We start from the raw sequence: 12,123 nt of genomic DNA, 5'->3' as shown, positions 1-12,123 counted from the left end.
TTGGTCGTTCCAATGTTTAATTTTAAAAGCTTGTTATATTAAATGCAGTGCCCTAGCTTTAAGATAAACAACATGGAAAATGTAATGAATCTGATTTTTCTTATGAATAAGGAAATGTCCCACGTCACTTTTTCTAGGAACATTTGACCCCATTTAACCCCATTTGACGTTTTCACCATGATTGTCAAGCCCAGGTTATTTTGTTGCTTTGACAAAGTCATTTCTGTAGATCGTTATTTGTCCCTCATTTTAAGGTCAACCCTGTCACATAGACTGAACTATAATTTGAATATGGTGAAACTATTCCTTTTTAAATGATTTTTTTCAAAAGAAACATTGAACATTCAAATCATAGTGAGAAAGCAGGTGAGCATTTTCTGGTGTTTTGTGGTAGAAAACTGAGAGAGTCGACCATAACATGTCACCCCTGTTACCCATAGTAGATGGTCTAGAAAAGAGTTAATAAAAAAAAAAAAAAAAGTGTTAAGCTTTCATTCAATTGCCTCTCCTTGCTGCACTTCCATTCCCCCTGTCACAAGGGGAGCTATGGCTGATTTAAAATGAAATAATCAATGGTAAACCTTGTAACATTTTTCTTAATTTCACCTCTTTTAAAAAATATATATATATTAAGTGGAACATGCTCTCTTTATGTCAGAATATAAACATTTGGTGAAATAAAAGGTTTTTCTTAACAGCATTATACGCCCCCAAAAGCATCTCTCTTTGTTGAACAACCCAGGCAATACTTACAAGCCTCAACACTTACAGCTACCCATTCTGTTCCACACACATGTAACACTTACAGCTACCCATTCTGTTCCACACACATGTAACACTTACAGCTACCCATTCTGTTCCACACACATGTAACACTTACAGCTACCCATTCTGTTCCACACACATGCAACACTTACAGCTACCCATTCTGTTCCACACACATGTAACACTTACAGCTACCCATTCTGTTCCACACACATGTAACACTTACAGCTACCCATTCTGTTCCACACACATGCAACACTTACAGCTACCCATTCTGTTCCACACACATGTAACACTTACAGCTACCCATTCTGTTCCACACACATGTAACACTTACAGCTACCCATTCTGTTCCACACACATGTAACACTTACAGCTACCCATTCTGTTCCACACACATGTAACACTTACAGCTACCCATTCTGTTCCACAAACATGCAGTTCCATATTCTTAGACAATGATTTCTGTGTTTCTCTCTGTTTCTATCTCACAGGGATATCAAACCAGACAACATCTTGTTAGATGAGCAAGGTGAGAATGCCTCTTCTTTGAGATGACTTTATCTTGTACTCATTAGATGTTTACGATGTGTGTGTGTGTGTTTTACCTTTGTCACATGCTTTCTGAAGGCTCGTGTAGGCCATTTGAGTGACATTGTTGTTCATGTGCATGTGTACAGTATGTGGGGTAGAGAAGGAGAAAGAGAAAAATGTCCCTATGTACAGTAAAGCGAGCTTCTGAGAAGGAAAATGGTCCAAGGTGACAGATAGGACGCACAGTCATGACTCTGCAGGATGTTACTGTAGGTATCACCACGGTAATGGGGTCAGCACTCATGCAGAATAGCCAGAATGTGTGTCTCACACCCCACCATGCTTTGAAGACATGCAGAAAGAAGCACAAGGACACACTAGTCCTCTTCACTACTGTGGTCTGTAGACATCAGCTCTTACAGTAAAATGCTCAGGCAGACTGCTTCAAGTCTTTTTTTAGATATATATTTGTACTGTGTTTTATTGTTTTAAGGACAGTGACAGGCAGAAGGTAGAGCTCAGTTGGTAGAGCATGGCGCTTGTAACGCCAGGGTAGTGGGTTCGATCCCCGGGACCACCCATACAGTCATGTGTGCATACATTCTACGTAAGTCGCTTTGGATAAAAGCGTCTGCTAAATGGCATATATTATTATATTATTATATTAGAGACGGAGACAGATACAGAGGGAGACTGGGAGTAAGGGCCGAGGCAGGATTCTTGACCCTGTCGCCAGCGGGTATATGTGGAGTCGCCAGCGGGGAGACCAGACTCCGGCAAACAAATGTCTCGTTGACACACTGAATCATGTTTTTACTAAAAGCTATTTGTGTTTTGTTTTTGTTTGTCAGTTAGTTAGTCAAAGTTAGTCAGAGACAACAAATTTGATTTCGATTACATCAGGCAATAAAGAGAGAATGCCTACTCAACTTCAGACAAAAATAGATACCGTAGCTTTAAGTTTCTTTTGGATCGTTTTGTTTAAAGAAAGAAACATGTTTTTGGGAGTTTTATGGATGTGGTGTTACAGTATATTTGAGTTTAGTTCTAAGGGGCGCTGTCTTCCCAGGCCACGCCCACCTGACAGACTTCAACGTTGCTACAATAATCAAGGATGGAGAGAGGGCCACGGCCTTAGCTGGAACCAAGCCCTACATGGGTAAGACTTTTTAAAATGTTATACCTGTTATTCCTTCAGCCCTTGGAAACCTTTGTCACTAGCCTGGACCCAGATCTGTTTGTACTGTCTTGCCAACTCCTATGGTCCTAGTCACGACTATGACGAGACCGATCTGGAACCGTATCACTAACATACTGTGTAAATATCCATTCGTGTTTGATGGTCCCGTGTAGGTGTAGCCTAGCTGACTGACTCTGTCTGTGTTGTATCTCCTCCAGCCCCAGAGATCTTCCAGTCCTTTGTGAGCGGGGGGGTGGGTTATGCCTTTGAGGTGGATTGGTGGTCACTCGGCGTGACGGTTTTTGAGGTGCTGCGTGGATGGGTAAGGAAGGGCATTATGGGAAGTGGAGCTGTTCTTGAGTAACGAAAACTGAAGCTTACTGTAGGTGGTTAATACTATCTTCTTTCCATTTCTCAGTCTGTCTATGCTTTCTTCCCTCTCTCTCTCTCTCTCTCTCTCTCTCTCTCTCTCTCTTCCTCTCTCTCCCCATCTCTCTCTTCCTCTCTCTTCCTCTCTCTCTTACTCTCTCTTCCTCTCTCCCCCTTCCCTCGCTCTCTCCCTCTGTCAGAGGCCCTATGAGATCCATGCCAGTAACTCAGTGGAGTCTTTAATGCAGCTCTTCAGTACAGTCAGTGTGCAGTACAACTCCACCTGGCCCAAGGATCTGGTCCATCTCATGAGGAAGGTAAGTGGGGAGGGGAAGTGGAAGGGGGAAGGAGAAAGATGAGCGGAGGGGATTTCGATGTTTGATTTATTACAATCCCCATTAGTCGATGCCAATAGCAACAGCTAGTCTTACTGGGGTCCAAGAAGAGCGGTGAGCAGAGGAAAGGAGAGTAAAAGTGAGGAGAGGAGATGAGGGGCAGAAGTGGAGAGATGGGCTGCTGTAGAGGGGAGAGTTGTCAGGGGAAAGTCTACAGTGGAGTAGAGAGTCGAGTCAGTGGTCAGAAGACATTGGGGGAGGGGGGGCTCACAAAAGTAGTTGAGGTGAAAGTGGATGGAGGGAGAGTTTCCTGAGGCCGAGGGGAACAGAGGGAGAGATTTAGAGATATAAGGACGAGGAGAGACAAATGGAGTGGCAGGGAGTCAGAGTAGTGAGGGACTACTCTCTAATCTGTGCGTGTCTGCTCCAGTCAGAGCCAACGAGGCTCCAGGGCGATGGCATCTGTATCTTCCGCTTGGCTGCGGATCGATTACCATGTCTGAACCCCACCTAGACGGACCTAACCAGCCCTCTGGGAGAAATGACTCGTCTGAATTTTCAGAGTGGGAGAGATATGGTTGACATGGCAACTGAACTACATCCCAAAATCATTTCTCCTAGGTTTATGTTAAGCTATCCCACGGCGAAACTTAACAGCTGTTCTATTTCAAATAATTGTGTCGATGTCTCACAAATGGGGATTCACTCTAGAACATTCACTAACTGAAGAACCAATCACAGCGTCTGTTGGAGAAGCTCTCCTCAGTGCGACTAGATCACTGTCTCCTACTGAACTGTTCTCAGGCGAAACCGTGAGGTTAAAGCTGCAGAACATAGGACCTCAGCTCCTGTCGATAGTGTTGAGTACTGACCAAGAGGAAAGTTTTGCTTAGAGTATAAATAGTTTTCTACTCCTCAGTCTCCGGTGGTAGCTAGCGTCACAAGCAAGCCCCAGGTAGTTGAGCCGTCACTGGCCAATGACATCAAGCCCAGTGCTGCGTCACAGACCGACACTTCTCTTCCTGGGAAGACAGAGCGCATTTCCGCCTCCATCTTCCAGATGTTTTACGTGTCTGTTGCACATTCATTAGAGGAGCCATTGACGGATGTAGAGAGGCCAACACACTGGCACCAGGGTTTTTACGTGGCAGGGAGAGGGCAACACACTGGCACCAGGGTTTTTACGTGGCAGGGAGAGGGCAACACACTGGCACCAGGGTTTTTACGTGGCAGGGAGAGGGCAACACACTGGCACCAGGGTTTTTACGTGGCAGGGAGAGGGCAACACACTGGCACCAGGGAGAGGGCAACACACTGGCACCAGGTTTTTTTTTATGGCAGGGAGAGGGCAACACACTGGCACCAGGGTTTTTAGCATGGCAGGGAGAGGGCAACACACTGGCACCAGGGTTTTTACGTGGCAGGGAGAGGGCAACACACTGGCACCAGGGTTTTTTCATGGCAGGGAGAGGGCAACACACTGGCACCAGGGTTTTTACGTGGAAGGTAGAGAGCATCACACTGGCACCAGGGTTTTTACGTGGCAGGTAGAGGGCATCACACTGGCACCAGGGTTTTTACGTGGCAGGGAGAGGGCATCACACTGGCACCAGGGTTTTTACGTGGCAGGTAGAGGGCATCACACTGGCACCAGGGATTTTTCGTGGCAGTTAGAGGGCAAAACACAATGCAAAACCCCCAGCCGACACAGCAGGCTGCGAACCCACCACTTGGTTCCCCTTACAGAGGCCGACAGTGGGGGGATGTGGTCCTTCGCTGCTACCGCATCCAGGTCCCATCCACCTGATTCCCCTGGGAAGAAGGGTCACCTGACCTAGGGGTGCGTTCCCAGCTGTAGAGAGGGGCAGCAAACAAGTCACTACATGTTTTGGCCTGTCCCCAAGTGTCCCCTGTGCCATAGCTCTCCTTCAGCACATTCACAAGCACCTGAGGCAAAAAGACAAATGATCATTCACCCCATTCTGGACCTACTTCTACAGCTATCTGAGAAAGTACACGTTTCGTATTCTTACGCTCAAAGTGCTGTCTCGCTCTATTCGTCGAGGCGATGTTACTCAATGCTTATTTTCACATAAGTATTCTGCCAGCACACGGGAAGTTTCTCAGATTTTCCTTTCAAGACACAGCCTGCGATTACCTCACTGTCCCCTTCGGGCTAGCACTAGCTCCACAAACGTTCAGCAAGTGTGTGGAAGCAGCCCCAACACAGGAGAAAGCTGTATGCGACATGACTTCCCTTTTAACCCATCTCACCGGCCAAACGTTAGCCTATTATCATGGAAGAAGATGACTGAAAATTCGTCATTGGCTTTAATTACTCTGATTGGTTAGAGATGACTAAATCACTGATTACTTTGTTTTGTACAACACCGCTCATTTTGACGTCACCACAAACAACTTCAGTCTCAGACTGAAGTATGTAGCGAATGATAGAGCAGCAGATTAATTCAGTTTGAGTTGTCAGGCAAGGATTCTCTCTTTCATCGGGCTACGCTATTGGACAACCACATCACGTGCCTCTCCCTCTCCCACTTGGTCACGCTCAAAACCTGCCTCTGAGTGCTGGGATTGATTGCGTCCCCCATCTCAGTTGTACCGCTAGGACTACTGAGAATAGAAGAGAGCTCACCTCTTCCCATTATGCGCAACTCATTTCCTGGGTGTACTGAATGTAGGAGTAGACTTATTGTCCAGAGGGAATCCACTTTACGGGGATTGGAGACTCCATCCCCAGGTGGTGAACCAGATCTGGGAGATACACGATCTAGTCACTGTAGATCTCTTCGCATCGAACAAAGACACACACACTGTCCGTTGTTCCTAGCAGGAGATGCACCACTGGGGTTGGACCCACTGACACCTCCTTGGCCAAGGGTGATGATTTACGCTTTTCCTCCTCTCTGCTTGATACTCCCCACTCTGGACAGAGTGAGGGAACAAGGCTTATCCCTCCTCTCGATGGCCACTTGATGGCCATGGAAGCTCTACTCTCCTGCTTTACAATAAGCCCAGGCTGCTACTATTAGGATCTTTTGACCCAAAGTGAATAAAGATGTTTTCCACCCTCACCCAGAAATTATGGCCCTCTGGGCCTGGCCCGTGAGAGGATGCGACAGGCTTGCCAATCGGAATCATTGAGACTATCCAGAGTTCAAGGGCCTCTTCGACACGCTCACTGTATGGAAACAAGTTGTGCGTTTTTGAGAAGTGGTGTGAACAATAGCCTTCAGATAATTCCTTACCGATGCTCAGTATCCAAGGTTTTATGCTTCTTGCAGGACATTTTAGGCAGAGGGAAGACATTTTCATTTTCCACTGGTTAAGGTCTATTTAACTGCTATCTCGGCCTGTCATATAGGCTTGGACAACATAACATAACAACCTAACATAGTAGGGATACGCCCTCGGTTATATCGTTTTTTTGAAGGGAGCGCGTTGCTTCTGCCCAGTTTCCAAGCCTTTGGCACCATCTTAGGACCTGTCTATTGTGCTTGAGGCAATTTTGCAGCAGCCTTTTAAGCCGCTGGATACTGTGGAGATGAAATATCTCTCCTTTAAAACAGCTTTAGTGACTGACCTTACATCAGCAAAGCAAGTGAGTGACCTGCATGATTTGTCAGTCCACCATTCGTGCCTACAGTTTGCCCCAGTGTTATCCAAGGTAACATTGTTACCCATCCCCGCCTTTATGCCTAAGGTCAGAGGCAATTAAAATGGTCTCTTCTTAGAGCTTATGGCTTTCCAGCAGCCACCTTTCACTTCTACGGGAGAAGAGCGTCTCCACCATTTATGTCCAATGCTTTGAAAGAACGAGAGCATGTCGAAAGAGTGACCAACTCTTCGAGTGGGCCCCTCTCTTGTCAACAGCTATCCCATTGGACAGTGGAGGCTGGTCCTTCTGTAGCTCAGTTGGTAGAGCATGGCGCTTGTAACGCCAGGGTAGTGGGTTCGATTCCCGGGACCACCCATACGTAGAATGTATGCACACATAACTGTAAGTCGCTTTGGATAAAAGCGTCTGCTAAATGGCATATATTATTATTATTATATATATTGCTATTGTATTGCCTTATAATAGCAAGGGTATGCAGTCAGGGTTGAAGAGTAACTGATAACAGGTACCGTTTTCTTGTAATCAGTTATGTTACAGGCAAAAATATTGTATTCAGATTACATATACTTTTGAGAAACTAGATGATTACTTTTGGGATACTTTTATATTCAAGATACATTATGACACCTTTCTGTTTTCTCAATGACATTCAGTTCAGCATTGGAAAAAGGCACAAATTTAAGTTTGTTCGTCCTGAACGAGTCTGACCGCAAGTACAAGACCACTATGATGACATGTCAAATGTGTTTGATGGATGCTTTTTGTCTTCTTCTGATGCCTCTTAAAGGGAAAGTAATTCAAAAGTAACTGAAAATTATCACTTTATCTTACTGAGTTTGGGTAATCCAAAAGTAACTTTACTGAATACAATTTTGGACGTAACTAGTAACATATCTATAACTAGTAGTTGTAACGAATTACATTTAGAAAGTAACCTACCCAGCCCTGTTTACAGCCCCGGGAGGGCCTGAGGGCTCATTCCACCAAAGGTATGGTTACCTCTTGGGCACAAGAGGTTTTGTGATAATGTGAGTGAGATGACTCACTGCATTTCCATGCTCGCAAGGAAGAGAGGCATGAGTTTTTAAACTTTGTTTCCATTGAACAATGCCATACAAATAAAGGAATTATATTAAGAGTGCCTTCATCCTCCTTTCATTTGGATGAGAGGCGTGCTTGAGAATGACCAGAGGCGGACCAGAGGAGTTGTGCCTTATAAGGCGGGGAGGGGCTCACCTCTTCTCCAATTTTACCCGCCTGTCTCCAAAAGATGCTGTGATTTGGTTCTTCATTTCGTGAATCTGCTAGAGCAAATCCCCATATGTGAGACGTCTATCTCATATTATCATAGAACCGGGGTTTCGTAAATACCCTAGATTTCCCTTCATTGTAGATACAATACTATTGATACAAGTTTATTGTATCCCTGACAATGATCTCAATCCTTATCTAATTAAATGTATGCTAATCGGGGTGGATCCCTGTACAGTAAAACTGTGGCTGATTTAAGAGTGCCCCCTAATGTCGATACTACCTAGATTATTGGATCTGATTTTAACATTCAACCTGTTTAGTCACAAGCCATAAGGTTTTTCAATTCAATACGACTTCATTAATCCCTGCGGAGAAATTAGAAAGTAATGTAGTGGATACTGTAGAGGTGATAGTGTTTGAGACTTTAATGGAACTAAATGATGTATAGTATAATCTGTGTGTGTGTGTCTCCCAGCTGCTGACGGTGAACCCAGAGCATCGTTTCTCCAGCCTGTCTCACATGCAGACGGCTCCCTACCTCTCTGACATCAACTGGGACGCTGTGTACGAGAAGAAGATAGAGGCTGGCTTTGTCCCTAACGTAAGTATGGACCGTAAATCTATCACATGGGAGCATAGAATGCAGTGTGCTGCGTTTTCACCTTTTTATGGACTGTAAACACTGATTCACACTTCACACATACAGTATATAAGATTTACTACATTATCTCATCTTGTTCATTTATTCAGACACATAAACGTACACATGTAGTCTTAAACATAATCCAGTCTCTCACACTTGTTACATTCTGTGAAATGTCCAGTATTTGTTTCGCTGTTATTATTTCTATTATTATTTAATCCCTGTACATATCTACCTCTAATACTCCAGTATCCCTGCACATTATACATGTGGTACTGGCACTGACGTTGTATATTCATGGGTTGCAATTTGCGTCACAATATTGTTTTGAACGTTCGTTTTAGGACGGATGTTCAACTCAGCATTCTACTCAATGCATCCTCATTGGGCGCTGATGAAGATTTGGTCTAAAGTGCATTACTGTGGCTTGAAAACACATTACATTTCAAAAGAAGGCAAATAATTAGTAGGAAAACCTTTTGTCATCATTTAAATGATGGACTTTAGATGGACTTTAGATGCATTATAACGTTAGCTAGCTAGCTAAGATTAAGGGTAGACCTCCAGATTTTAGCTAGCTAACATTAGCATTGCTAGCTATTTTTTATTAACTTTGCTCGCTAATGACAACATTGCCAGCCGTCTAAAGTATATTGACAACGTGATGATGGCAAAGTTGTTTCCTACTAAATGTGTCTACTTTAGCAATGGCATCGTAATCCCAAGCCCCTATAGTGTAATTTAAACTAAACAGTCATTAACCCTGGTTCTACTTTTGAGCATCAATACTGCTGTGGTGTCTGTAGATCGTTGATAACAAAGGCAACCGACACGACCGAGGGACAGTTGTGCAACCCATAAATAGCGTCCTCTCTTATTACTATTACTTTTTTATATTGAATACTGCACTGTTGGCTAGGGCTTGCAAGTTAAGCACTTCACTGTACTGAAATAAATACATATAAATAACTATAATAAGTCTATTGTAGCCAATAAACTATGCTAGTCCATTTTATTCATGCTGTGGAGTCTGTAATATGTTTTTGTGTGTGTGGTGTTTGCGTGTGTGTGTGTGTGTGTGTGTGTGTGTGTGTGTGTGTGTGTGTGTGTGTGTGTGTGTGTGTGTGTGTGTGTGTGTGTGTGTGTGTGTGTGTGTGTGTGTGTGTGTGTGTGTGTGTGTGTGTGTGTGTGTGTGTGTGTGTGTGTGTGTGTGTGTGTGTGTGTGTGTGTGTGTGCGTGCGTGCGTGCGTGCGTGCGTGCGTGCGTGGATTTAGGTATATAGTTATTCATTAGTGTACTGTGTGTGTCTTGGTTCCACAGAAGGGCCGTCTGCATTGCGACCCCACCTTTGAGCTGGAGGAGATGATACTAGAATCTCGTCCCCTCCACAAGAAGAAGAAGAGGCTGGCCAAAAACAGGTCACGGGAAGCCAGCAAGGATTCCCAGTCTGTGAGTGTCACATCAACCAGTCACTACTGACTGTACCTGGGTCATGTTAATCAGAATCCCTTTATTCGCCAAGTACATTTAACACATACCCAGAATTTGACTTAGGGAATAGGTGCTGCCAGCAATAGACAATGTACAAACAGAATACAGACAAGTCAACCAAATGGAAGGAAACATGGAGGGACTACCTGAATTTGTCCAATTAGAAATGTTCTATGTTGCCCCAAAAAATGTTAAATAGTGCTAGGACAGTGTGGCAGATCTGGTTTACACCGAGGGCAGTCTGTAGCCTCCTCTTCCCCAGTTGTTATTTTTCTCCCTTCATTTCATGAATATCATGAATCTCTTTTTGTCTTAAAGGCCGGTTATTTTCTTACATGATTACAGTATTATAAGAAATCCACCTTATCTGTGATTATTTATTTCCATTATTTCACGTGGATTTTAGACCATCCATATGTATGAGCTGTGCCGGGTTTTCATTGGCCAAGCCCCTCATTACGAGCACCACATTATTAAAGTCGACCTTCGGTGTTATCAAGAGTGATCTCTGGGCGCTGTAAAAGCAGTAAAGCTTGTATCTTCTAACAATAGGCCCCCATCTTACTCCGGGCCTGAGCAGTCTTCTTGTGTGCGAGGGGGCTCAGTTATTACCTAGATGATTAAATTATGAAGCCATCAGTGGTGATGTCATGCCTCCAAGTGCTTTCGGAAATATGAGCTTCTATTTTTGTCCTGTGCCAAACAACCAATTTGAGGGAAAGCACACAAACATATCACTGGGTGTAATTTAAAAGAGGGAAGAAGGGGGTGTTTGTCATCTTTCAGGTCTCACTGGTGATTGATTGAGGTGAGGTTGATCTCGTACTTCATCATTGTCGACCTGTGCGGGTGGTGATGATAATGGCTATTCTCTTTCCTTCACTGCCCTCAGGAGAACGACTACCTACAGGAGTGCCTTGAAGTCGTGCAGTCAGAGTTCATGATCTTCAACCGCGAGAAGTAAGACCACAAACCAAACCCTTCGCCTGGTGACGAATCAAAACATATTCATGTTAAACCTTTGTGGAATGCTTTTTTTTAAAAGTGGTATGCATGAGACTGAGATACCACCTACATAAGGACTATATGACACCTGACACACACGACGTGAATAGATATTTATAAATGTTTGTTTCACCTGACCCAAGCATTGTTAGCTCTATAATAATATACTAAGATTATATAAACGCAGAACCAATTACTGAACCTGGGAGACGAATACAAAACATATTAATATTACATCATTCTTAGCTCTGTAGTGCCAGAAATGATTCACACTGCTTTACTTTTTCCACATTTTGTTGTTAAAGCCTTAATATAAAATTGATCAAATGTAGATTTTGTGTCACTGATCTACACACAATACCCCATAATGTCGAAGTGGAATGTTGTTTGAAGAACATTTTTCAAATTAATAACAAATGTGAAGCTGAAATGTCTAAGTATTCAACAAATCAAATAGTAAGTTTCATGGACTCATTCTGTATTCAATTATAGTGGTTAACATACAATTATCTGTAAGGTCCCTCAATTGAGTATTGAATTTCAAGCACTGATTCAAGTACAAAGACCAGGGAGCTATTTCAATGCCTCAAAGAAGGACACCGATTTGTAGATGTGTATAAAAAAAACAGACTCTGAATATCCATTTGAGCATGGTTAAGTATTAATTCAGCTTACACCCAGTCACTACGTATCGTTCCTAACTCAGTTGCCGAAGAGGAAGGAAACTGCTCCTTCACTATAAGGTCAATGGTGATTTTAAAACAGTTACGGGGTTTAATTGTTGTGATATGAGAACTGGGGATGGATCAACAACATTGTAACTTAAATGACAGAGTGAAAAGAAGGAAGCCTGTTTGCAACAAGGTACTTAAGTAATCCTTCAAAGAAATGCACCTTTTTCCTGAATACAAAG

General features: G+C 43.6%; 1 protein-coding gene across 1 annotated transcript in view; it reads left to right on the top strand.

The window, feature by feature from the left end:
• Window positions 1-12,123, top strand: part of LOC124041392 (serine/threonine-protein kinase 32C-like) — a 156,728-nt gene that overhangs the window by 127,978 nt on the left and 16,627 nt on the right. The window contains exons 5-11 of the mRNA XM_046358913.1: window positions 1,260-1,297; window positions 2,369-2,458; window positions 2,698-2,801; window positions 3,049-3,165; window positions 8,547-8,672; window positions 10,035-10,163; window positions 11,098-11,165. Coding sequence (XP_046214869.1) covers window positions 1,260-1,297; window positions 2,369-2,458; window positions 2,698-2,801; window positions 3,049-3,165; window positions 8,547-8,672; window positions 10,035-10,163; window positions 11,098-11,165 — 672 coding nt within the window. The remainder of the gene's footprint in view (window positions 1-1,259; window positions 1,298-2,368; window positions 2,459-2,697; window positions 2,802-3,048; window positions 3,166-8,546; window positions 8,673-10,034; window positions 10,164-11,097; window positions 11,166-12,123) is intronic.

Source organism: Oncorhynchus gorbuscha, linkage group LG08 (assembly GCF_021184085.1).
Source record: "Oncorhynchus gorbuscha isolate QuinsamMale2020 ecotype Even-year linkage group LG08, OgorEven_v1.0, whole genome shotgun sequence".
In the NCBI taxonomy this organism is placed as follows: domain Eukaryota; kingdom Metazoa; phylum Chordata; class Actinopteri; order Salmoniformes; family Salmonidae; genus Oncorhynchus; species Oncorhynchus gorbuscha.
Note: the sequence above shows the minus strand (reverse complement) of the source record. Positions and strands in the feature narration are given on the sequence as shown.